A 26587-nucleotide genomic window follows, 5' to 3' on the forward strand; every position below is an offset into this window, starting at 1 on the left:
TCGCCCTGCCAGGCCATGCAGAGCCAGAGCCCCAGCGGGCAGCCCCTGGCCCTGTCTGGCCCTGCCAACCCCTGTGCCATTCCTGGGACTCCCAGGAGCCTGGCAGAGCCTCACTGACAGGGAAGGAACACAGGCACAGGGAGGGGGATGGAGCTGCTCAGCCGTGGCTCCTCGAGGTGAGCACATGGACCAGGCAGGAGGAGGCTATTTTTAGGTCCTACCTGCAGGCAAGGCCAGGGCAGCAAGTGCCAGGGGCTGCTCCACTCCAGGCTCAGTGCTCTGGAGCCAAGAGCAGATACAAGATGCAAGGAAAGGGAAAACACAATTAACCACCACGAGCTGGGAGCTGTTGGCAGCCGGGCCCCGCCGGGGGTCACTGGGCTGGCGGCTGTGGCTGGGCCGGCAGCGCTCCCTGCGCTCCCCTGGCCGGCAGGAATTGGCCTCATCAGGGAAAACAGAAATGGAGTGTTTGCTATAAATACCACTAATCCCCGTGGCTGGGGGGAGCAGGGTTGGCAGGGCCTGGCAGCACACAGGGCCGGGGGAAGCCGCACGCTAGAAATTAATTTAAATCCCAGCACTTCACCCAGCTAGAGAAATCCCAGCTGTTCCAGCTGCTGCTCCTGGAGCTCCTGCTCTCAGGGGTGCACCCCAGTACTGAAACGTTAAGAGCTTCGCCCCTAAAACAGCCCAATCCCAGGGGCTTGTCCCACTTCATCCCACCTTCGTGTTCCCTCTGCTGTTGGTCCAGCCTTGGGGCAGTGCAGCACAGGGGAGTCCTGCAGCACCCCGATAGGGAGTGCAGTCCTGGGAGGGCATGGGGAGCACAACAGGAGCCTCAGTAGCCGCAGGTACAGCACCCTGGGCAGCCATCAACAGAAGAGCCTCCAGCTCTGTCCTTGTGCTGTGGCAGTCCCACCCCTCACAGCTGTGTCCCAGGGCAGTTGCAGGCAGGCTGGACCTGTGACAGCCAGAATTCCAGCACTGACCCTGCCTGGCTGCCTCTGGCTGTCCTGTGGAGACTCATGGCCAGAGATGGGGCCTTGCTCCCAGACTTGGGGTTTCTCCTCCTCATTTTGGGCTGCACTTCCATGCCCACAGCTCTTTGGTCTCTGTCCTAGTTACCAGTGTCGACTCTCACCTCAGGTAAAGCTGGCACAGGCCATGCACAGGAAAAGGGGCTGCCCCAGCAGCTTCTCACCATCCACCAGCACATCTGGCACGTGGTTCAGCTCAGGCAAACAGGGTCTGCAGCCACTACTGGCCTCCTGAGACTAGAAAAGAGTCACTGCATCCCAGAGCCAGCAGCGGGGGAAGGAGCTGGGACAGCCCTGCCCCGGCATTTCCAGGCTGGCCCTTCCCAGAGCGCTCAGGTCTGCTCGATGAGCCTCTGGCTTGAGGCAAGAGACTCAGTTCTGAACTGCCACAGCTCTACTCAGCTCCCTTCATTGTTTAGCAAATCCAAACTCACCACTGTCCCTCTTCAAACCCCACCCCAGGCCCCTCTTCCCCTCAGCAGAAATCAACACACCCATGGCCAATGCTACAGAAATTTTCTTGTTTGTTATTAATGGAGAACGTTATGCTGGTCCTGCTGCGCCTTGCAGAGGTCAGTCCTGTGTCCCAGCTTGGCCAGGCTGCCAGTCACCTTCCAACAGAGACAAACAGCCTGGCAGCTTGTTTGGCTTTTTCCTTCCTCAAAAGAGAAAATTTGCCTCAAAACCTGCCAGAGGGATCTGCAGTGCACGGTCCAAAGGTATCAAACTCATAGTCCGAGAATCCCTCTGATTTCTTGTGCCTTCTTTTAAAAACAAAAAAAGGGGAGAAAAAACTATAAAAGCTAAGGGGGACTGAGCCTGCCCTCACTTTAAAAAAAGGAGAATCATTTACATGCACACTTTAAAAAGGCAGGGTCTGAGCGTCAGGAAGGAGGCAGCCAGGCCTATGGGGAAACTGCTGCACGCCCCTGACTCCACTCCAAGGAGGTGGTGGTGGAAGAAGGATGAGTGCAGCCTGTGCACATTCACCTCCCACCCCCTGCAGGGTGCTTTCCCTACGTATCAAGGACAGAGAAGTTCTCCTCCTCTTGGGGTTTGCGGATCCAGCTGCCATAGCCCAGCTCTTCCAGCGTGCTGAAGAAGCACTGCTTGGCTGCCTGGTACAGCGTGGCTGCCTCCTTGGCATTCGAGTACACAGAGAGCTTCAGCAGGTCTTGGCGGTTGTTCTTGGCACACAGCTGCTGGAACAAGGTGAACATTTTCCTCTTGGACACACGAGACACTTCCAGCTTTGGGCTGAGAAGGAAGACACAGGCAGTAATGAGGGATGTGACGCTCAGAAGAGCCAAGAGGAACACAGGACTCGGGGAAAATCCCACGATGGGGGAACTCTGGGCTCAGCAGGGCTCTGTGGTAGGGTCCAGGCTGGGCAACGTTTGGTTTCCTTCAGGAGTGCTTACTCGTGTCCGTTTGAAATTCCTCCCTCCAGCCCTCCCCATGTGTAGGGTGCTGTAACAGCGCAGAGTGTACTCCCCACCTCAGAGCTGCCCCCCTTTCCCCAGCAAGAAAAGCAGTGTCAGGAAAGGCTCTTCTTACCCATCTACTTTCCCTTTGGTGCCATCCAAGACTTCAACTTCGCTTGCATCAGCAAGACACCAGTTCACTGACGACTCCTTGGTCTTGCCCGTCTGCCTGGCAGAGTCGTACACGCTGACTCTCCCGACCTGCGGGAGAGCCGGGAGGGTTCCTCAATCTAGTCCTCCCCTTCCCATTCCCCACAGGTTCAGTTCATCCTAAACTTTAGAGAGTGGCAAGGACGAGGTTCTTACTAAGCTGAAGGTTACAGATCAAGACATTGCTAGTAACCCCCCAAACTGTGGGGTGACAAAGAGGGAAGGTTCCTGGGGTTGCCCCGTGCAGGGGCAGGGGTTGGACTCGATCAAACACTCTGGGTCCTTTCCAACTCAGGATATCCCATGAGTCTATGTTTCTGGTCACTAATCCCTGTCCCTGGCTAGGGGGCTGCTGCCCAGTGACCCCCTTGCAGAGCACCTCAGGACTCCAGAACCCACAGGCAGAGGAATGGGGTGAAGAGGTGCCACAGCTGCAATACCTCGGGATGGTTAATGTGATATGGAGCCTGGAGCTTTTCCTTCAGTGTGTTCCCATCCTTGGCCACACGGCAGCAGATGGCACGGGTCAGGTGACCCTGACTGTACAGGTAACCTGCGAGACAGAGGGGAAGGTGTTAGGAAAAAGGATGGCACAGGTGATGGACCAGCCAAGCCCTGAGAGCCACAGCACTGCTCACAGGGTCCTGAAAGCCCATGGCACATGGATCAGCACAGCTACGTGTACCCTGGGTGTGTAAGACATAGGTTTACAGACTCCATTTTTCTTGGAAGATATAAACATACAGTTTTTGTCTCACCCTCCTAGATCACATGTGCCTCCTAAAAATCCAGAACCTCGGAGAGAAACCCACTCCACCCACAGCATAAAATCCACAGACTCCCTTTTCACTTCCAAACAGCTCTGCCAAGAATGACGTTTCAGTCTGTTACTCCTACAGCTCCTACAAACAAACTCTGCCATCACACAGGGGAGGGAGGTGAGTTGTCACTGCAGCCCAGCTGTACCACCCCGGCCCCAAAAGGTCGGAGGATCTCGCACCGAGTGTGACAGAGCTGAGATACACCGGCTCCAGGAAGTGTGACAGCAGAGCCCCTTGCAAACCAAGCACATTCCAGCGCAGGATTTTGTCACTGCAGGACATGGTTCGTAAGCGCTCCCCGTGCTGGATCCCATCCCACGTGGGCACAATGTCACTTGACTCCACAGGAATGGTCCCTTCCCCTGCACGAGAGAAAAGAAAGCTTTTCTGTTCAGACATTCAGTAAATCAAACCCCATCAGAAACTGCACTTCTGGATATCCAGAGTGACCTCCGATTCTGACACCAGGTTCAGGGAACAATCTGGCATTCGGTATTGAATATACACGAGTAACTTTCAGCATGGCTGAAGCAAAACAGAACAGTGCTTGAAAAAGAGGGCAGAGACAGGAGTTTTGCAGCAAACTTCAGCTGCAAATTTCATAAGTATGGCAGTTCCAACAGGCAGAGCTGGGAAAGGGAAGGGACTCTCTCTAATGCCCTTCCATCCGTCCACCTCCTTTGGTTCCTGAGTGTTTCAGATCCCAAAAGAGCACACACAGAGAAGGGCAAGAAAGCTCTGGAACACCATAAAGGCTCAGAGGAGAGGACTGGAGCCACCTCACCATGCAGGGGGTGACTGCACTCACCATTCTCCACCTTGGTCCTCAGCTTGCCTTGCTTGGGGTTCTCAAAGAGAGGCTGGTGCTGGGGCTGCCCCACCACGCTCGCCTGGTCGCTGCAGGATTTATCAAAGAGGGCTCCATCTCCACATGGGGCTGTGCTAGAAAACAAACCCTAACCTGTTAGCACTGACTGTCAGGAAACAGCCAGGGCCAGGGGGGTGACAGAGCTGCTGACACAGGTCACTCAACCCCTCCCCACAAACCTGACATAGAGGTGAAAGGTAACGCTGCTCTTTATTCTGAGCCTCTTTCCTCCCGCTGGCTCAAAAATGCTCTCTTCTGCAGAGGAAGGATTAGACAGGTCATACTTCATCAGCTCACTGTAGAGAAACCTGAAAAGAACACCATCCTGTCAAAAGGCTGCTCTGGTGCTCAGACAAGGAGGGCTTCCATCGACAGGCAGGGTCCCACATTCCCCACTCTGGCTGCATGGGAGAGCGAGACCAGGAGCTGTAGCTGAGGGTGCTTGGGAGGCCAACAGTGCTCGATGCACAGAAAGGGCAAAAAACCCAGCAGATTTTCTGCCACGAAGAGGACAAGTGGTAGAAAAGCAGTATCCTGTCCAGGGAGCAGTGGGAATCACTGGCAGGAGAGGAAGGAGTCTGGCTGGCTGCTGCTTGCATGCATCTGCTCCCAGTGTGAAGAAGACTTCGAGGTCTTCAACCAGCACCTTTAACCAGTACCAAGTTTGGGTTAGGAGCAGATGGCCCTGTGGGCAGCTGAACTCAAGTGGTGTTACCATGAGCCCATATGGGTCTTTTACGGCTGCCTCTGGATAGGGAAAAACCTCGAGGTCTCCAACACAGTGTCAAGGACTGAAGAAAAACTGCAGCTTCCTAGAGAGTCCTTGAGCAGAGCCTGCACGGGGACTGATTTTGCAAGGAGAGGTGGAGCTTGTTGACAGGCTCTGCTGTGCCAGAGCAGCCACTGCTGTCAAGATTAACAGCTGAGGCAGACAGTAAGCAAGACACAATCCTGATTCATCACTTCCCAGGGACCTGCCCTCAACACCTTCCCTTGCTGAGGAATGCAGAGCACAGCAGCAGCACACGAAGGCTTGAAGGAAGCAGCTGGCTTTGCTCTTCAGAACTGAAGGGCAGTTAAGCTTCATCTCACTTCAGTTTTTTAAAAGTGCCACAGTGAATGCTTATATAGAGAACAATTGTGCAGTTTAGTTGGGAAAACCCTTTCCAACCCCTGAAAAAGGACTGCTGACTTATCAAGGCAAACAAATGCAGTATATTTTCCTGAATCCTTTTACACCAGAAGACCCAGAAAGGCCAAGAGAGGACCCAGCCTGCAGTGCTTGGCTGATGGTGGGAGCTGTGCTTAGGCTGGAGAGCACCCTGCACAATGGTCCAGCAGCCTCAGCAGGAGGCTCTATTTTAAAACTTCAGATGCAGCCCTTGGGCTCCTGGCAATTCTCCTATTCAGTACTGATTTAGGCACTACTCAGGCATGGTCCCTTCTTATCAGAAATAACTTCCCCCTCTTTAACACATGGATAAACAGTGTCAGAGGATCACAGCACCTCTCAGTGCAGCAAGGAACTGTATCAGCTACACCCTCCAGAACAGGCATCTCCTGGTAGGCCTCTCTCCATTTCCTTTGGATTTCCCCTTTTCTCACCTCACAAAGCCTCTTCGAGAAATGATTTCTGCATGACAATCATTTACTGTCTCCCCCTTCAAGCTCAGCTCTTCTCCTTTCACACAACGATTACCTGAAATCAATCAATAAATAAACAAATAAACAAATAAATAAATAAATAACAGGGTAAGTGTCAAAGTCAAGACACAGCTTCAGAGACAGAGGGAGAGGTTCACCTTGCATCAGGTCTCACTTCTTTAGGCTCTTAAGCAGCAGCAGCAGCACCCTGGCTACTGAATCATTACCCTGATCCAAGCAGTTAGGAAAATAAAGTGACAAAAAGCACACACCACTTAAGGGACAGGCACTTAAACTGCCACAAGTTTAGGGGCACTGCCCCTTCACGAGGACTTCGCATCCCACCACTCCTGGTAGAAGGCTGGCAGCTAAGTAGGGAGGGAGATAAGGTACATGCAGCTGTGGGAAGCTGGGGGATTGTGTGCTGTACCACACGAGGAATCCACGCTCTGATGCACAGACTAGCATGCAGCAATGCAAGTGAAGATTAAGAGCAACACAGCTGCAGGCACATTTGCTTTGTTCTCTCTCTTTAACTAGATCACTTGTGACACCGCTCGAGCCCTGGGAACATTTTGTGCCCTCTCTGAAGAGGCCCACAGCCACAGCCTGACAGGGAATCTAGCACGGAAATGAGAGTTCAGAGTGTGCTGGAAGAAGCTGCTCATACCCGTTCCGATGCTGACCACCACTCCCAGGCCCTTATTCGCTCTCCTCATGATGATGGCAGCCAGGATCTTGCGCCCGAGCAGACTGTGCTGGATGCGAGCGGTGAGGCTGTTGAAGCGCTGGTGGCTCAGCATGGCCATCTGATCGTGCAGGGTGCTGCCACTCACAGGGAGCTGGGGTGGGGGACACAACACCACAGATCATGAGCAGGCCACACAGTGACACAGCTCAAGGAGTAACTAACCCGAAGCGCAGTTTTCCAAGCAGAGGACAGAATGCAGATAACACGAGCTTCGGGTGGTGCAGTTCGGAGCCGATTACGTGGACAGTTCTGTGTCAAGGGGTGGGTGAAGTTCCTTTGGGTATTTCTGGGAAAAGGTCATCCAAGGCTCTGAGTTCTGCTCTGGCTGCAGCAGACAGCAGCAAGCTGTCTTCCTGGCAGCAAGAGGCACAGGCTGAGGAATGGCCTCCTGAGAATGCCAGGGAAAACCCGCAGCACAAAGGAACAAACCCATCCTGCCTGTTCCCAGAGACTCAGCCAAGGAAATCTGCTCCTGGCTTTGGAGGAACTCCTCCTCCAGCTGCCTGTGAGGAGAGTGCACAGTCATTCTCATTGCAGACGGACTCACCTCCTCCAGCACTGCTGACTGACAAAATCCTCCCTGATGGCTCTGCTATTTAGAGCCCCAGCTGCTGTGCTCAGCTGCGTCGCCTGGAATACGGCTTTTCAGAGATCACAGTGCTCTAAGTGCCACTTAAAGCAGCCCAGGTTTGGGACAAGCCACCCTGACACAACGGACAGCTTTGCTTATCTTATCTGATGCACGAGTCTTTATGAGCTGACACACCATTTTTAAAGCAGCATGAAGGAATTTGAAAGTAATAAAAAAAGTCACATAATTAAAAATGAGCATGTTCCTACTCTACCACAGGAACACACTTGAGTAGCTGGAGGAAGAATTTGATGATAATTTAAGCCCTAAAGCAGAGGCCAGCAGGATGGAAGGATAGGCCTGCGCCCTGAGGAAACATCTAACCCACTTCAGGAAAACTACGTCAGCATATCTACAGCTGCAGAGAACAAAGACATCCCAGTTGATTGTGAAGGCACTTTTCTGCTAGACTGAAGGGAGGAGGACAGGCAGGGCTACAAACACAGTCCCACCTGTGGCAGAAGATTTACCTCAGTGATGTCCATCCCTTCCATGCGCTCCATCTTCTCCGACTCCCCGATCAGGACTCGCAGCGCTGCATCCGCCGCCTCCTGCTTGCCCTGCTTTTTGCTGTGTGCAGTCACAGCCGGGAACCAGCGGCCTCCAACCTTCGCCTGATAGACAAACCTACGAAGGAACCAAGAAACCTGTGCATTTGAGTCTGGTTTTTAAATTCTCCCAGTGGAGAGAGGAGGGGAGTGGAGGGAGCTTATTGTCATCCAGTCATAAGGTTTGGCAGAGGCAGCAGGTTGCCCTGTTGCCATCTCAAACTGCAATTTTGATCTTTCTGTCCTTTCTCCAGGACAACAGCAGCAGTGCAAAATTTCCTCCTGGCCAGGTGCAGCTACTTACTTGGGGTCATGGGGAGGTCCTGACTGGTCAATGAGTTTGAACTCTGCAGCAAACCCATTGGAGCGGGCATATTCCAGCAGGCCACTGACAGGATTGACATTAAGATATTTGATGAGCTCCCCAACACCCTTCGCTTTCACCACCTTGGATTCATCTGGAGCGGCAATCCACGGCCCACAGCTGTGCACGGACTGGTCACCGTGGGGCTTCGCGACAGGCTAGAATGGAGTTAGACAGGAGAAGGCTGTTAAATACTGAGCAGCTGGACTTACAGCAGGCTAAGAGCAGCAGCAAACCTCTGCTAGAGCCAGCATGGGACCTCGTGGGGTGAAATCCAGTGGAATGGGAAATAAAAGGGGGGGAACATTCAACTCAAAACGCTTGAGTCTTATAAAGAAGCTCTTTGTACCTGTTCAGGCAAGACATGGGGTACAGACTCTCCAGAAAGAATCTTCACAGCAACTTCTGCTGCCATTTGCTTTGCTCCCTTCTTGCTGTTTCCTACCACAGCAGGGAAAATTTGATCACCCATTTTCACACAGTAGCTGAACCTGACAGGACATTATAGCACATGAAAAGTGTTAACCATAGGTGTCTCGGTCTGGTTATTATCCCCTTCTCCCACTACTGTTATGGCCCTGAACACTCCCAGCAGAGCACCACCAGGTAGGGTACAGGACTGGAACCTGCTTCTGCTCTGGCAGAAGAAACAGCATTTTTTCTTTGAGAAAGGGCATTGCTTTGGGTCTCCTTCTGGAGGCAGATGTCTTGGAGGAGCCATGCCCAGAATCCTTGGATAAGAGGAGCACTCAGTTAGGCCAGTGACGAGTCCAGGAATGTGGGTAGAATGCTGAAGGGTAAGGATAGTGAAGAAAAGAGTTTCCATCCTCCCCCCAAAGCTGACAAGAATATGCCATACCTAGGATCATGAGGTGGGCCTTCCTGAGACAGCAGCTGGAACTCAATTATGTTCCCTGACTTCTGTCCATACTCCATCAATATGCTGATAGGGTGCTTCCCAGGAAGCAGGCTGAGGGGAGCTGCTGCAGACGACAGCTCTGGCTCTGGCTGCCAAGAGGAAACCACTGTCAGACTAAACATTACCTGAGCAGCCTCACAGAGCAAAGCAAACAGGACTCACCAACTCCACTTCTGAGCTGTCGGAGGGGAGCGGCTCCTCACATTTGATCCCGCTGGGCCCTCCATTCTCCGCTTCGCTCATCAGGACCCTCATGGCATTGGCTGCCGCCTCCTGTTTAGCCAGCTTTTTGCTCCCTGCTTCTGCTGGTGGGAATTGGCGCCCATTGATCACTGCCTGGAACTTAAACCTTTAAAAAGAGAAAACCAAAGAGGTAAACAGAGAGGCAAAAGTCTTCTCTCAGAGCAGGCAAGTAGGCTGCTCTGGGAATTCAAGGGAGGAGGAATAGCCAGCTCCTGACTGGAAGAGTAAACCCAGGCTGCCACGTGCAGAAGGCAAATACCAAGGGTACACCAACAGCACTGCATCTGGGCCTCGTTTCATCGCGCTTCCAGTGCTGTTCACGACAGAGGAGCAGCTCCAGGTTTTGTTCTGAAGGAACAGGATGAATTGTTCCACAAGTGCCAGGAACAGGTAATGGCTGTATGCAGACAGCAGCTCTGTTGTGGCTTAAAAGCAGCCTGTACCATTTCATCTGCACCTGGTCATTCAGGGTCACTCCTCCCTCTGGCATTCTCCCTGGTTGCCCAGGGCATTCCCACCATCTCACAGAGGTGCTGCCTCACGTGAACCTTTTGTCTTTGACATTTCTGTCCCTCTCCTTCCTGTGAACTCTAACAAACAAAGTTTATCTTCTGTCCTCCAGCCCCGGAAACCTGCTTCCAAGGAGAATAAGTCTAACCAGATCTGGAGAAGGATTATGGGGCTGAATCCATTCAGATCCCTCCTTAAAACCAGAACAACAAAACCCCGAGACTCTGTCTCTAGAAATTAGGCCAATTTTCCTGTCTAGCGGATCTATTGACATATTCCAGCATGGCACACATGGTGTTTTTCACCTCTCCCTGGTGCTCCAGAACAGCCATGATTCTGCAAGGGAAAGCAGGACTCCAGAGATTGACTCCACCAACTCTAGTGCCATGCTACATGCTTGGCTCACAGAAACTGCTCTGACCTACTCCACCACAGAAACGTTCAGAGTGGGGCCACCTCAGCTAACCCAGGACACCTGCACCAAAACACGTTGTTCTGGGCTCTCTTTACACCACTTCTAGGGTGAGGGCATCTTGAGAGACAGCTCAGAAATACCAGTTTCCCTCTGCACAATCAAATTGAAGGCAAGTAATTAAATGAGATGGGATCTAGTGAAGAGATGAATCCCATCTTCACTACTTAGGATGAGGTGCTGGGTTGCCAAAACTGGGCTACCTGGGATTAAATTTTAGCCTTGTTTTACTTTTTAAGCTGATGCAAGGAATAAACTAGGCTAATCATTCCGAAATGAAAGAAATATGAACGAGCAGGCACTTCAGGGCAGAGCTGAGAGGGCAAACTTAGATGAAGTCAGATCCTTTTAAGCAAGAAGAGCTCAGAAAAGGTAGGACATTTTCTTACCGTGGCTCATGAGAGGGTCCACTCTGCTCCAGCATGATGAACTCACAGTGCTGGTACGTGTACTGGGAATATTCAGTAAGGCCACTCACTGGGTTCTTCTCCTGACAAGCCATCAATTTCTCCACAGGCGTACACGGCAAAGCAGGTTCAAACTGGGCAGCGTAACTGGGGGAAGACTGAGAATTCATGATGCATTTTGACTTGTCAGGCTGCTTGTTGATAGTGTTCAGATTATCTGGGATATCATCCGTGGTCCACTTGCCGTTTTCAGAGTTATCATAATTACTCAAACTGGAGAACTCAGGCTTGGTGTCCTCAGCTGTGTCCGCTCCCCTGTCACTGCCACTGCCCTGGCCAGGCTGCCCCAAAGGCTGCTGTCCATTTTCTACACTTTCTTCTTTCACTGCCATCGCTGCTGGCAAAGCTGCTGTCACCTCCTGGGGACACACAGGGACAGAGGAAGGGGGAGGACCTGACTCAGGAGGTGTGGGATCCACCTTCGGTATTAACGTGCTGGCCTTCAGCCTCATCTGCATCCTCTCACGTTTCCTGTCTGTCAGGGACCACCGTGGGGGGTTTGTGTTCTGCTTGTGGACATCTCCCAGCTTTTCCAGAGCACTGAGAAAGGCATTAACGTCCTTGGCCCTCGAAAACCCAATGTTTTTGGCAAGGTTGAGTGCCGTTGTTTCTGGCACGCTGAACAAGTAGTTGCAGATTTTCTCCTTCGTCTCAGCCATCTCTGTGTCTCCTGAGCCGAGAGCGCTCCTGTCTCCTCCTCTGCTCTCACAAACTGGGTCTGTGCAGCTGGCACTGTGGTCAGCAGGGCTCCTTTCCCTCCCTGAGCTGGGGCTGGCAATCCTCCACAGCGGTGGCGTCTCCTCCCCCTTGTGCAACTTGCCCTCTCTGAGGAGTTTATACAGAACGCGGTTGACCTCCTTCTTTTGAGTTTTAAGTTTGCGTGTGAGATCATGAACCGTGCAAGTCCTTCCCTCCCCGAGCTGCCTGAAAATCGTCAGAATTTCCTGTTCGCAGTCTTGCCCGGCGAGCGACAGTCTCTGGAAATTCAGCCTGACAGCGTCAGAGTCTCTCCCCGGGTTCTCCTGACGGCAGCGCTGTGGAGGGCAGTAGCGGGGTGAGTTCCCACGGAATTGCCGCTGGCTGGAGAACCTCCAGCCTCCCGCCCTGCCAGGCCGGTGTGTCCCCGCAGGAGCCGGCGCCGCAGCCCCCTCGTGCGGCCCCTGCGGCGGGCAGACCGCAGCGTCCTGCTCTGCCAGGAACTGCTGGTGCAGAAAGGTGCCTTGGTTGGATTCCTGCGGGGTGTGAGGGTGGTTACAAAAACCTCGGGTAGCGCCGGGGTGGTTGCGTCTCGCCCCAGTCAGATACGAGCCTCTGCCTCGCCCAGCACCTCTGATCATAGCGCTGCGTGGGACACCCGGGCTGCTGCCTGTCCTGAGGAGACAAAACACAGCAACTCAGCACACAGCTGGATAAAATAACCAGGATTTGATGATATAAGAGAAGTATTCGTGATTAAAGGTGGAGAAGCGCTGTGCACCAGAATTTTTGGGGGTATTGTGTTTGAAAGGATGGGACCACAGGAATCTCACTGGGCCATACAAAGTTGCTTTGAAGTCCCCTGCACTCTCTCTGTCTTGGTCTGGACACTGCCTATCCCAGTTATTATAGCTAAACAGTATAGAGCAATGATTGCTGTAGAATAACTCTATATACCTGAAAGAACCAATCATTTCAAAGATTTTTGTTCGTTTCATCATCATTTCATTAGATTTAAGAGTGGAGCAGCTGGACTATAACTACCATATAACTAAATAGAAGAACAGAACTTGGCTAGGCATGACAAGTACAAAAATAAATAGAAGAACAGAAACTTATAGAACTACAAAGTATATAAACTGTAGGAACTTTGGTGTCGGGAGAACACGTTTAGGAGGAGCTGATTCCCCCGTGTTCCCAGGGCTGTAATAAAGGAGTGTCACTTAATCACATCAAATTGGCGCTGGGTAAGTTTCCCTCATCACACTTGGTGACAGTTACACAGCTACAGCATTCCAAAAACGCAGTTTAAACAGCTTCCCTGCCACTGAGGCACTTCAAGCATCTTCTCCTTACGAGCCTGTTTTCTACTTTTCCAAGAGTCTTAAATTATTGCTGCAAACACAAACAGCAAACTCTGCCTGCCCAGCACAGAAGTCAAGCAGGTGAAGTCAACCACGAGAAGCAGCTCTGCCAAGAGCGACCCTCGATGGACTCGACTCCAGCACACCCAAACACACTGAGCTCCACTCCCTCTCTGCCCCGAGGGAGAGGAGAACCTCAGATGTGCTTTGCAATCCGAAAAACAGGAGCATGAGGAGGTGAGGGAGCACGAGGAAGTGAACTGGAGCACCACAGCGAGCCGGAGCAGCTCACGTGGTTCAGACAGCAGAGCTGCAACAGGCCTGCTTGGGCACTGTGTGACCTGCAGAGGCAAAGCATCACACCACCCACAGAGAAACTGGGACAGCTGTGCAGTTTTTCTGCACTGCAGCCCAAGTTCCACTCCTGTCACACCTGCCTGTGCTGTCCTCTGGGGGTGCAGGGCATAAGACCAAACTTTCAGTGTGGTTTTTAAAAATAAGGAGCCCAGCACAGTGTATATTCCAACTCTTGGACGACAGCTGGCTGTGAAACTGAGAGGATAACGATGAGGAACACGATACGGGGCCCATCCCGCCTGCTCCCTCATGACCTCTTTAAGGCACCCACTGTCACAAAGACAGTTCTTCCGATGCCAGTCCCATCTTTATAAAGCTCCCCATCTTCATCAAACACACCCCGAGGCCAACTTAAATTCCCCTTTCACTAAACCACCTCACTCGGCTGCCACCGCGGGACTCATTTTCCAGTAAACACGGGGAGCCGGGCTCCTTCCTCCCCAACTCCGAGGCAGTCCCGGCTCAGTGACCTCGTTTTATAGGCCCTCTCTGAGCCAAGGGCAGGAAGAGGGGTTCGGAAAAAAAACTCTCTTACCTCAGTCTCACCCGCACGCCAAATTATTTTATGAGAAAAATAAAGGGAAAAAAAAAAAAAAAAGAAACCCCGACCCGCAGCGGGTGTGCCGGCGAGGGGAGGCGGTGCCGGCAACCGCCGAAGAGGGCAGAGAGCCCCGTATCGGTTTCGATTCCCGCAGCAGCCCCGCCCAAGGCGCTCGCAGCGGGGACTGGCCGGGTTTCGGGCTTTGCCAGGCAACGCCTGGCTCGGAGAGCGCTCACGAGGAGCCTTCTCAGCGCCGGCACCCGGGGCGGGAAGGCGAACCCCGCGGGGCAGCTCCTTCTCCCGGCGTCCGGGGGAGACAGCCCCGGCACCCGCGGGGTCCCGGGCGGCGCGGCTCGGGGAGAGGGGCTGCGGGAACCCCCGTCACCTTCCGCTGCACCCCCACGGGAGAGCCCGGGGACCGCACCCGGGTCACGCCCGGTCCCCGTGAGGGCCGAAGGAGTGGCGAGGGGCTCGCCCGGCTGGCACCGCACGGGAAGGGCGGCGAGCACCGAGAGCGGGGATTCCAGGGGAGCGATTTGTTGCGCCCCGCGGAGCCCGAGCCCCGCACAGCCCCCTGGGCAGCGGGCACACGGGGCCGGGCACACGGGGCCGCCCGCGCGCGAGGCTGCCCAGCGGCCTAGCCCCGCCGCCTCAGCGGGCCCGGCGGGCGCTGCAGGACACGCTGCGGGCAGGAGGGACGAGAGGGACGACAGGGACGGGGCCGGACCCGGGAGAGCCCCTCGCGGTCCCGGCGGGCCCGAGGCCGCCCCTCCCCCCCCGCGCCCCCTTACCCCGCCGCTGCCGCTGCTGTCGCCGCGGCCGGCGCACAGTGATGACGCGCACCGACCACTGCGCCTGCGCAGGGTGCGAGGGAAGCCGCGCGGCCGCCATTTTGGCTGAGGGCAAAGCGCGGCCGCCATGTTTGACCAGGGCAGCACTCGGCGGTGCCGGTGCCGCGGTGCCGGTGCCGCGGTCCCGGCGGGGCTCGGCTTGGCCGCTCCGCTGTGGGAGAGGCGGCGTAACCTCACCCCCTTCCTCCGGCTCGGGAGCCGCGCCGCTTCCGCTGCGTCCCGGGGGATCGCCTACGCTGTGGGGAGCGCTCCCCCGAGGCGGCGGCGCACGTAGGCGCTAATGCGCATGCGCCCCGAGTATATCTCCCCCCCCGTCCTCTCCCCCATCATTGCCCCCTCTCCCCTCATGGCTCCCTTTGCCCCTCGGGACCTCCTTCATGGCCCCTCCGTGACCCGTGGAAGCCCCGTTCCCTGCGGGCCCTTTGTCTGCGGGGTGTCCTCTGGACCCCTCTCCCCGCCCGGGGCTCCCCCATCCCCCCGTGGTCCCCAGCAGGGTCTCTCCCAGGGCGGGGCTCCTCTTTTCTCCGCAGGTTCCCCGTTTCCCGTCCAACTGCTGCCGGCCCCGTATTTATGCGTGTTTTTTAGTGCTAGAGGTGCCCCGGGTCACGCCCCACCCTGCCCCAGGTTCCTTCCAGGCGGACGGAGACAATTCCCTTCCCCAGGCCCGGAGCGGGCGTGGGCTCCTCTGCCGGTGGATCCTCCCTTTCCCAGGCGAGCGCACATTCCCAGCGATATCGTGTGAGTTAGAAAACTGCCGTCAGCGAGCAGATTTTCCCTGTCTGCCATGTGTCATTTCCCGTCTGGCACAGGCTCTGCCGGGCTCCCGAGGCTCGGAGCAGCACCCAGGGCACGGCGGTACCTGTGTCTGTGGGTATGGCTCGTCCTCAGACCAGAAGGCTTGGGGGCCGAGCTCTCAGATGCACGTCTGGACCAGCCTTGGGGGGAAGGAGGGGTTCTTCTCCCAGGTAACAAGAGGAAATGGCCTCAGGTTGGACCAGGGGAGGTTTAGATTAGATGCTAGGGAAGATTTCTTTGTGTTCAGGCACTGGAGCAGGCTGCTTGAGGCAGTGGCAGAGCCATCAGCCCTGTAAATATTCAGAAAAGGTATGGATGTGGCAACTGGGGACATGGTTCAGGGGTGGCCTTGGCAGTTAAGATGCCTTAAACTCTATATTCTATAAAATTTTAGTACAGCTCTTTCAGTATAGCACCTTTGTATTAGATTCCTAAAATGTCGTTTAACATTCCTTGTGAGGAATTCCAACAAAGATTTTGTTTTAGCAAGGTGAAAAGCATCTTATCTGTAGGAACTGTACTAAGAATAGGATATAACAGGGTTACACCACTGAATGTAACCAAGTCAAAACTACTCGGAAGCCTTGAAGCTGTTCAGAGAAGGACAGAGATGAGGAGGAGGAGGAGGATGGGGATGAAGGGATGGTCATTTTGCGACCACCAACCCCAATTTGGGAGGCGTGGTGAGGGTGGGACAATGGCAGGAACAGTTTTGGGAATGGGTGTATCCAATGGGGTGATGCCCAGATATTATCATTAGATGTTATTATAAAAATTGTAAAGGCCTGTACTGTCGTGTGTGCAATTGATTTTGTGCACCAAAGGCACCCCAATTAAAGAGCTGATTTCTGCTTTTCTGTACTCAAAATTGTCCAGAGAATTATTTCTCACGAAGACAAACCCCTCGGAGGACCCTGGCCCGTGTGTCCCAGTGGAATGGTAGCTGAGTGTGCCTTCAGGTGGGGTCCCTGCTCCCACCCTGGCCTCTTCCCTGCAGCATTCCAAAGGTGTTTCAGTGATCCTGGGGTCACAGCAGGGTGCAGAAATGGTGAGTCAGGCCCCAGAATTGCCAGGCTCACCTGCTGCTCACATTCAGTGATGCTTTTTTGAAGGCGAGATTGTGGATTGTTCAAGGTTTGGGAATTTTTTTTTTTTTTTTTGATGATTTCTGGATTTAGAGATTTTGGGGCTTGTGTTTCCTGGCGTGATTTTGCTGTGGGGTTTTTTTTTCTGGTAATGGGGAGGCTCCTTGCCTAAAAAGGGACCCAGCATGCCCACTGAAGTTGTCCCACCTTTGTTCCTGGGAGGATCTGGGAGCACAGGAGGGTCACAGTGCATGCAAGCAGCGTCTCCCACCCCCTTTGCCGAAGCACAGGTGACTCCACAGCGCACGACAACCGACTCCTTGATCTGTTCTTCCTTTTTTTTCCTCCCTCCTTTTCATTTCTGGCGATCTCTGCCAGGCTTTGCCCCAGCCTGAGTGGCTGTGATTCATCCTGGCCTGTGAGGGCGGGATGGGGAGGCTCCAGCGCTGCTCTCCTCGCCGTGACAGAGGCTGCCTGTGAAGTCATGAAAAGCCTCTTGAATTGCAACACCCTCAGTGTGACAAACAGCCACTTCATCCATGTGAGCTCATTCTCTGTTCTTCTTGGTGGAAAACCGGGCAGACTCCCAGCCTGTTTCCATGGGAAGGGGATGGGGGATGGGAGACCTCTGGGTGCCGAAGGCCCAGCATTAACACAGCCACAGCACCTACTGGGCTGTGCTGCAAGCTCCAGCACCCTCTGGACATCACAGCCAGGGGAAAACAGCATGGTCTGTGCTGGAGATAGGGAGCTGATCACCAGCTTAACGTGAGGCTGCTCTGCTGATTTTGGCAGAGGATGGAGAAGGCTCCATTGCTTGCCCTGGGATGTTGGGGCTCATCCTGTGCCGCTGTTCCCCTGGGGGCTCCCCGAGGCCCCCACTTCCCCGGGGCTGAGCAGAGGCTCCCCCGCAGGATGGCAGCATTCACTAAATCTCCGTTGTCAGCCGGAGATGCCTCAGGTGTCTGCTTTGTTTCGCTTCCCTCTTTTGAAAGGAAAGGAGAGGAAATAAATTGTGGCACAGCTCCCCCGCCTGACTTTCTGCTCTGATGCCGGCTCTCAGCTGAGGCTATTGTTCCACAGAGTTTCATTTTAAACTCTTTTATTAGATGCTCTAAAATATCACTTCCTCACTCTTGGAGGCAGCCTGTTCCTGCAGGAGAGATTCGCAGTCCTTGATCAGCTGACAGCGGTTTCTGAGGGATGGCAGCCCTGGGAGTGGTGCTGTATCACAGACCCTGGCGGTGCCTGCTCCCCTCTGCCCCAGGGCCAAGCTCTGCTCTCACACCGCAGGCAAGAGGTGCAGTTAAGGTTTGGCCTCCTTGCAGAAGAGCCTGTCAAGCGCTCCAGGCTCCTTCTGTGTGGAGTGGGGAATTGGGCTGAGCTGGTTCCCACGTCCTTCCCAGCACTGCACTTTCTCCTCTCCTCTCAGATGCACGTCTGGACCAGCCCTGGGGGGAAGGAGGGGTTCTTCTCCCAGGTTACAAGAGGAAATGGCCTCAGGTTGGACCAGGGGAGGTTTAGATTAGGCTGCAGACACACAGCTGGGAACTGATGTGGAGAACTTCCATAAATCCAGAGCATCAGTTCCCCTTGGATGGGGGGGAAAAAAAGCTTTTTTTTTTTTTTCGGTGGATTTTTATTTTAGCTATAAACATGGAGCTGGTAACGCACAGGAGGTGCTGCCCCATCCTCAGCCTGTCACCTCCATCTGGGCACCACAGCAAGGGGCTGCTTCCCAGAAAGGGACTTCTCCCCCTGCTTTGCCCTCTCTGGCTCCCAACAGTCAGGTTCCCAGCTGAGGACGCAGCAGAGCTACCCAGGGAACTGCACAAGCTCTTGCCTCGCTGCTCTGAGCGAAGGAGTGAACCTGAGCTCTGGTGCAGCCCCAGAGCTGCCATGTCTGTGCTGTCAGCAGGGATTACTCATCCTCAGAGCTCCCACTGCGGAGCAGAGGGGAAGAGGAGATTCCTGGCACCTTTGTCTATGAGATCCTGATCCCCCTCGGGCACCAGTGCTCCAGGGACTGCCACTGTGCTCCCATGGCCTTTGTCTCGTGCTTGGAGCTGTGGCCTGGCAGGGGAGGGCAGGTGGGGCTGACACAGCTGACTCCCACGGCAGCTGCAGCGGTGGGAAGCAGCACAGCTTTATTCTGGCTGGTACAAAACGTACCCTTGCTAAAAAGGCAGGGGAAGGCAGACTGCAGCACAGCCACCTGCGTGGCAGGAGGTGCCTCATGAGCACAGCCTTCACCCTGAGCTCCTGGACGTCCGGGGGCTCTTTCCATGTGGTTTTAGAGCCACGGCAGCATCTGGGTGGCCAGATCTACCCTTTGGTGGGCTCTTCCCTTCCACGATGGCCAGTGGCTCCTCTGGCTCAAAGAGGGGCCATGGGAACACTGGCCACTCAAAGCACACTTCAGACACTGTGTCAGTCTTGGCTCCAGGCTGGTCAACCCCTCCCTTACCAAGGTGAGGACTCGGAGGATGGCGAGCATTGCTGCAGGGGGGCAGATGGGTAGGGGGGACCCTGGGCAGACCATGAACCACTCCTCCTCTCAGAGCTTGTTCTTGGAGGGGGAGCAGCGAGGATAAGGGGGTTCCTGTCACTGCTGTGAGTTGGCACATCTGATATGGTGGTTCCCAGGGAGTGAATCAGTTGAATTAATGAATTCCCCCTAAAGCCAGGATTCAAAGATCTTCCTAATATGTGTCAGTTGACATGGCATTAATACTCCCTCCTGTGACCTTTACATTGCCATCCAAGCCCAGGTTCCCCTTTCTGCCCTTTCATATTTAATATTAAATCTGATTTATCTGCAAGAGGGCTTTATCATGCGCTCAGACAAATTGAGAGGATTTCATAATCCATCCCCCAGGGAAAATCATTGACTTCAGGGTAAAAGTATCCTGTGCAGCCCAGACAGGGCTCTCCCCGCTGCTCCCCTGCCACTCCTCACCACACCAGTGCCTGATTTTCACCTGTGTCAATCGTGGTACTTGCTGACCCCCCCATTTTATTCAAGGTCAGCACTTGGCCAGCTCCAGACGCTGCCCGAGGCGGCGGCTGCTGCTCTCTGCTCCTCCTGATTTATGTGTTATTGAGCACAGAGAGACTCTAATGGACTGTCTCACAGGGGAAAGCCTGGCACAGCTGGGGCTCCAAAGGGCTTCCTCGCATGTAGGACTCCTTCGTGCCTCCCACGGGATCCCATTACACCTCCTTCGCTGCTTTTGCTTTATTCGCTGCAGATTTCTTTTTTCACGCAGCACAAACTGAACTGCTGCCAGAGCCAGCACCACGTGCTGCTGGAGGTGCAGGAGGGGTGGCTGGAGGGAGTGATGGATGGCAGAAGAGATGCTGGCTGCAGATCACAGGGGCATGTACAGCACTGTAGTTGGTCAGCCTGGCACAGATTTCCTCCCAAACAACGTTTTTTTTAATCTAAAAGAAAGCAAGAAAGTGAGATGTGTCTTGCTTCTTCCCATGGCTTCCCTGGAGGCAGCAGCAGCAGCACATTAAGGAAAAAAGAGAAGGAGCAGGAAAAAATAGTCAGAAGCACCAGGTGGCTGAATATCTTGCAGCCTAATTGATTCCTCTTTAATTAGTACAAAACCTGTTGCTCTCAACCGACATTCAGTGCCAGCTTTAGAGCAAGCAGCATCCTCCCTGGCCCTGTGCCAGCACAGCTTGGCATGGAGGGAGGAGAGGAGCCACAGGGAATCATGCGAGGCTGACAGTGCCTCTCCCACACCTGGGAACAGGGGCAGCCTCCAGCTCCTACAACTTTCACTGAGGCAGCACGAGCAGGATGGAGTCCTGGCAGTGTCTGTCACACACCAAGCTGCACTGAAGGGCTGGGGTGGGGGAGGATTATCTGGAGTAGCTGAGACTTCAAGGGGGTTTCTGTGATTGTGACTGACCTCCCTTGGGAACTGCTCACTGCTCCTCACCCCAGCCGTTCTTTTTCCAATGGAAAAGAACTCAGCTTCATTTGCAGTGAAATGTCTTCTCTGCCTTTTGCCTCCTGAGTGTTGAATGGAGGTCCAGAACCTTGTGTGGGTTGGGGACCCTCCCCTGCAGCTCTGGGGCCTCAACATGAGAACATGGAGCATTTTGAGAGAATCCAGAGGAAGCCACGGAGATGCTCCCAGCACTGGAGCTGCTATGGAGACAGGATGGGAGTTCAGCCTGAAGAAAAGAAGGCTCTGGGGAGACCTCAGAGCCCCTTCTGGTGTGTAAAGGTACTCCAGGAGAGCGACTTGGGACATGGGAGAGAACAAGGGGGAATGCCCCATTGACAGAGGGCAGTATTAGATGGGATATTGGGGAAAATTGCTCCCTGAGAGAATGATGAGGCCCTTGCACAGGTTGCCCAGAGAAGCTGGGGCTGCCCTGTTCCTGGAAATGTTCAAGGCCAGGCTGGACAGGGCTTGGAGCAACCTGGTCTAGTGGAAGGTGTCTCTGTCCATGGCAGGGAGGTGGGATGAGATGAGCTTTGAGGTCCCTTCCATCCCAAATCACTTTGTGATTCCATGAAACCAGGCCCTGCCCTGGCTGCTCCAGGTCAGGTGGTGATGTGAGACCTCACGCCCTGCAGCACCCGACCACATCTCAAGTGCCACCTGATGGCTTTAATTCTTTGGTCCTTGTGACATGTGTGAGGGCTTCCTCTGGTGCACAGTGGCTATGGGGGCTCTCCTGCCCCCCTACAGCTTCTCCCCAGCAGACCAAGGAGTAGGGCCCTGCTCCTGGCCCTGGGTCGCTGCTTCTACTGAAATATCATCGTGGATGAAGTGACAACTTGTCTCCAGGTTTAGCAGCAAAGTCCCTGCCACCAGCTGGCTTGTGATGGCTGTTGTTGCTCCAGCACAGCTGCTGCTCCCCAGCAGGAAATCCCAAAATGCCCATTTAAGTAGCAAAATGTCATTTGCCAGCCAGTCCCTGCTGAGAAACCTCTCTCATGGCGCGAGCACCAGGCTGTGGGAAACTGAGATGGCTTCTTCCATCCCATTAGTACACACAGGGACACAAATGCCGTTAAACACTAGCCTGGCATCTCATCAGGCAGCTGCATCCTTCAGGGGTGTTCCCAGGAACTGCAAGGAGAGAAGAGGAAGCTGATATGCAAACGCCATGGCTGAGCAGGAAGCTCAGAAGGTAAAAGACACCTGGGAGCCCTCACACACAGCCCCAGCCCTGCTGTCACCACAAGGCAGGGGACCCTCAGCCCTGCTGTCACCCCTGGGCAGGGGACCCTCAGCCCTGCTGTCACCCCTGGGCAGGGGACCCTGCAGAAGTGGCACCATCCCAGGCTCCAGCAATTAATGAATCCCCACTGGGATGGCCCGGAGCAGGAGCAGGAGCTCTCTGGGCTCAGAAGGACTCAGGAGCTGTTTTGGCAGTGCCAAGCTGTTTGGCTGATGTTACCCAGGCCCCTTGGAAGGCGTGATCTGGCCTGCAGACCTCACACCGCTGCACCGATAATTAACAGTAATGAACGAGCCTGTTGGTGCCTGGAATCCCAAGGCTGGGGAGAAGAATTAGCAGTGGAGCAGCCTTGGTTTTACCTTGCAAAAGGAGTGCATCTGAGATGGAAACAGCTGCACAACAGCTCCCCAGCTCGTTTTAGCTCTGCAGCAAGTACAGGAGGGGATTTCCTGGAGGTTTTTCTTCCTGGGTTCAGGAGCTGGGGAGCAGATCTGGGTTGCCCAGCTGGAAGCCACATCTCCTCATTCACCACCCACCCCATCCCCTCGGGAGCAAAAGCTTCTCCCCAGGAGCGAGGCTCCCAGCTCCTGACAGGGAAGTGCTGGCGTGCAGAGGTTGTAGCTCAGTGCCAGAGCGGTTTTCCTGCCCGCGTGAAAAGGCAGAGCCTGATCCAAAGCCCCTGTTCCCTGCCTGCCCCTCCCTCGCCCCTGAGAGCTGCCTCCCACATCCTGCTCACTCACCCAGCAGGCAGATGCCGCTCCAAACCCTTGGCTTGTGGAGCTGTTTGCTTGGGGTTTTCCCCTCCCTTGTGGAAGGCCAGTGGTTCCCCACTGTTTATAAGAAGTTCTATTTGTAAGGAACTGCTGAGCAAAACAATAGCTACTTTCTTTTTCATTCCCTTTTTCCCCCCTCTTTTTTCTCCAAAGTGCACTTCCCCTCCTGGCAACGCACATTCCAGCACTGCTGCACCGAGCTGGGTGAAGATGCCCAGAATTTCACACCAACGGCATCGTCCCCCTCCTTCTCACTCCTGGGACTGGGAAAGCAAAAGGCGAATGGATGTGGGGAGATGGAGATCCACTTTATGATCATGACTCCCTTTCTCTTTGGAGAAGCCTTAATCCTGAGCCATTAATAAAAACAGATTTCGTGCTGCACACAAAGCCTGAATGCATTTTGCCTTGTCTTCGTGGGCAGTATCAGAACTAAAGCTGCCTTTGTACAGTGGGGCTCTGCTGCACTAAGCCATTAATACTGGAAATGAAGCTCCATGGGCTTAATCACCTATTAGAGAGTCCCCCGGACTGCTGGAGGTATTTTTAGGATTCAGAGGTATTAGCTCAAAACCAAAAAAGCCCAATGTATCAATTCATCATGATTCAACTACTGCACACCACCTTCCTCCTCCTTCTCCTCTACTGGCTTCACGACACTCAGAGCCGTGCTTAGCCATGGGAGTTGTTCCTGTTGGCACCCTCCTGGCCCACATATGGGGATGGATTTTGGAGCACCAGTCCCTCAGCCAGTGGTGCTGCACTGCCAGGCTCTGAGCAAGACTTGTTGCCTGGATTTAGTGGTGCTTGGTGTGAAAGGATCCAGCTTCCCCCTTATCTCTCTGCCAATGCATTTCCTCTAGGAAAGTTGTTTTTGTGCCCTTTGCACCCCACATAACTTTTATCCTCATTTCTTTAGAGGTGAGGGGCGTTGCTCTGATGTTTTGGCAGAGTTGGATGAGCAAGGGGAGCCTCAGTGCAGAGCCAGGGGAAAGAGCACCTGCCACACCATCAACCTTCTACGCTCCCCCCTTCAGCCACAGCCCAAGCACACGGGAACCAAACCTCCCTTTTGGGAGCAGGTGGCTGGAAAACCCCTCGCTGCTCCCACAAAACAAGCGTCTGTGGTTTTACAAAGTGCCCAGCAGCTCCTGGCACGGGCAGTCCAGGGATGTGACCCCGGTCCAAGCATCCCTCTGCGAGGGAATGGGGGCGGATCCCCTCACCGGGGTCTGCCCAAAGCGCGCAGACAGACACGGAGAAGCTTCCCGGGGATGCACAGGACGGATCAGCTCCCCCGAGGGGAACTGCTGCCCCCAGCACAACCCTCCCAGCACGGAGTTTCCCTCGGGCAAGGGGTCCCTGCGGCGGGAGCGCCTCCCGTATCGCTCCACCCCCGGCCCCTGCAGCGAAAGGAAAGAGCTCCCACGGCTGTTGGAACAGAGGGCCCGAGGCACAGGTGTGTTTAGATCATATATTTGTGTGTGTAACTCTGCACAGAGAACTGCATCCTTACACACCCGCACAGGTAAATACTTATAGATACTGACCTCTTCAGATTAAAGTCCAAGGCACTTTTTACAGTGAACAGGTTAAAGCCATAGTTTAAAACATGCCTGTTTCTGGGTACAGCTCAGGTTTATGGCAACGCTGTGGGGACGGGCTGTTGTCACATGGGCCAGTCCCCACTCCTGTCTCCCAGCCAAGAGACTGGCCCTGAAGGAGGGCTGGATCAGGGCCAGATCCTGACCACAGAGACATGCAAGCAGCTCCTGCTGGCAGGCACGTCGGCAGCGCCGAGACCCCAGCAGGGGGAAGAACACTTTGGGCAGAAGGAGGAGCAGAGCTGGGTGCACAGTTTGCAGCACCTGGAACACCAGAGCCCCTGGCCAAGAGCACCCACCGGGCAGGTGCTGCTGGAGCCCTGCCTAGTGCCCCCCAGGGCTCTGAGGTGGCTCATCCCACAGGAAAATAACTAATGCCTTGGAGAAGCTTTTTCCTCTCTCCTGCAAAAGCCCCCCTACAGCCTTCAGGCCTTTGGATACATTTCAGGAGGCAGCTTGGAGTCAAGCGAGGAGAAGCTGGGACCAGTGCAGAGCCTGGCAGCAGCATCTTCCCCTTCTCAGACCCCTGAGGAACCTCCTCCCCCACAGCAAACACGCTCGGTGGCCATGGCACAGGGCTCTGAGCTGGCAGGGATATGCTGGGCAGGAGAAGCCCAAGGGAGAGTGGTGCAGAGGGCCAAGAACTCCCGAAGTGCCCTGGCACCCCCAGACCCAGCTGGCAGCAGTGGAGGCTTAGCCCTGGCCTCTCAGAGGAACCAGCCCCTCTCCTCCATCAGAGCTGGTTTCTGTGGGGAGATTTCAGTTCTGGGACCCAGCAAGGAGCCTCCAGAACTCAAGGCAGCTCATTGCTGCTGGGGCCCTGCTGGGTTTAACTGGCCTGGGAGGGTCAGGCCAGCACAGCTGTGACAGTGGTAACGGTGACAGCGTGGCAGTGACTGCAGCTCTGATTGGGAAGGGCCAGTGTAGGGGCTTTTAGGCTTTCTCTGGACCAAAGCAGCAGGAATTGGTCCTGTAGGTGCTGCTCATTCCCGGACACGTCATGCACGTGAGGACCGGCCGGGAAGAGGCGTTGGGGCTGCCAAAGAACAGTTTAAGACTTATGATCCAATGGGGATCAGGTCCAGCAGCTCAGGGGCTGGAGGTAAGGAAGAGGTGCTCTCTGGGGCTCGAGCTGTCCATAGAATCACAGAATCAGGGAATGACAGGATGGTTTGGATTGGAAGGAAGTGAAAGTTCATCTTGTTCCACGCCCCTACCATGGGCAGGGACACCTTCCACTACACCAGGTTGCTCCAAGCCCTGTCCAACCTGGACTTGAATACTTCTATGGGATGAGACAGCCACAACTCAGGGCAGCCTGTTCCCAGCTGGAAGGCTGAGATGGAGCAGTCCTTGTGACCTCACTGTGTTTCTCTTTCATGCTCAGGGTTTTATCCTCCTATACCATCACAGCCTGAGGCTGAGCAAAAGCTGCAGCTCTCCAGGGCAGGGAGTGAAGCCTGAACTGGACATGTCCCAGTCTCCTCTTCCACGTAACAAGTGGACAAGAGGAAATGGCAGTAAGTTGTACCAGGTTTGGGTTGGATATTGGGAAAATTTCTTCCCCATAAGGGTGGTCAGGCCCTGGCATGGGCAGTGGTGGAGTCTTCATTCCTAGAGGGAATTAGAAGATGCATGGATGTGGCACTTAGGGACATGTGTTACTGATGGCCTTGGCAGTGCTGGGTTAACAGTTGGATTCAATGATCTTAGGGGACTTTTCCAAGGTTAACAATTCCATGATTCTATGGAAATGTGCCAAGAGCCTGGCTAGAGGAGGGAAGCAGCATGCTTTGCACCACTGCTTCCTCAAGAGCCTCCATCCTGCAGGAAAGGGGGGAGGTTTGACTCTTGCATAGCTCCCCAGGGAGCCAAGTCACTCCTTCAGCTGGAGGAGACAACCTGGTGGGGATGGCTTTCCAGGGAGAAAAGGGGATCAGACCTTTCCCTAGGGAGAAGCAAAGCTCTGGTGCCAGTGGGCTGCACGGATCCAGACCTGCTAGAGGTCAGCTTCTGGGCAGCAGGAATAAACACCTGGGAGATAAAGGATAACGACTGGGGTTCCGTGCCCCTCCCTGCCCCTTGTCCTCCATCCTCACTGGCAGCAGCAGCTGTACTCAGAAACAGACATTTTTGGCAGCAGCCTGGCGTCGCTGCCTGCCGACAACTGTGTTGGGTACAAAAGCATAATTGAAAGTTACCATAACCATTATAATATAGCAATATATTTCATAGTTAAAATAAACTATTATGCTTTCCCCTATCATTAAAAAAGAAGCGAGCAGTACAGAGGCAAGTTGCAAACCCAGGTCAAAGCTCCTCAAGTCTGGACAGAACTGTCCATGAGTTTGCAGAGGGGACGTGGAATTTTTCTGGTATTTCTAGGACGTTTCCTTGCAGG

At 54.4% G+C, this 26587-nt stretch overlaps 1 protein-coding gene across 2 annotated transcripts; it reads right to left on the bottom strand.

Annotated features, from left to right (window-relative positions):
* Nucleotides 1-1536: 1536 nt before the first annotated feature.
* ADAR (adenosine deaminase RNA specific) lies at nucleotides 1537-12265 on the bottom strand. 2 transcript variants are annotated; one of them, XM_027904521.1, is made up of 14 exons: nucleotides 10832-12012; nucleotides 9380-9566; nucleotides 9158-9306; nucleotides 8648-8789; nucleotides 8239-8456; nucleotides 7857-8013; nucleotides 6675-6846; nucleotides 5966-6059; nucleotides 4540-4668; nucleotides 4301-4434; nucleotides 3672-3854; nucleotides 3112-3224; nucleotides 2595-2722; nucleotides 1537-2294 (listed from the first exon to the last, which is right to left on the bottom strand). In XM_027904521.1, the coding sequence occupies exons 1-14, from the start codon at nucleotides 11566-11568 to the stop codon at nucleotides 2054-2056; spliced, it is 2784 nt and encodes a 927-aa protein (XP_027760322.1). In that variant the 5' UTR covers nucleotides 11569-12012; the 3' UTR covers nucleotides 1537-2053. The 2 variants fall into 2 exon arrangements, with proteins under 2 accessions (XP_027760322.1, XP_027760323.1); XM_027904522.1 differs by having other exon boundaries at nucleotides 2075-2236; nucleotides 10832-12265.
* Nucleotides 12266-26587: the final 14322 nt, after the last annotated feature.

Source organism: Empidonax traillii, unplaced genomic scaffold, assembly GCF_003031625.1.
Source record: "Empidonax traillii isolate 1590-97213 ecotype Southwest subspecies unplaced genomic scaffold, ASM303162v1 scaffold1063:size215077, whole genome shotgun sequence".
In the NCBI taxonomy this organism is placed as follows: domain Eukaryota; kingdom Metazoa; phylum Chordata; class Aves; order Passeriformes; family Tyrannidae; genus Empidonax; species Empidonax traillii.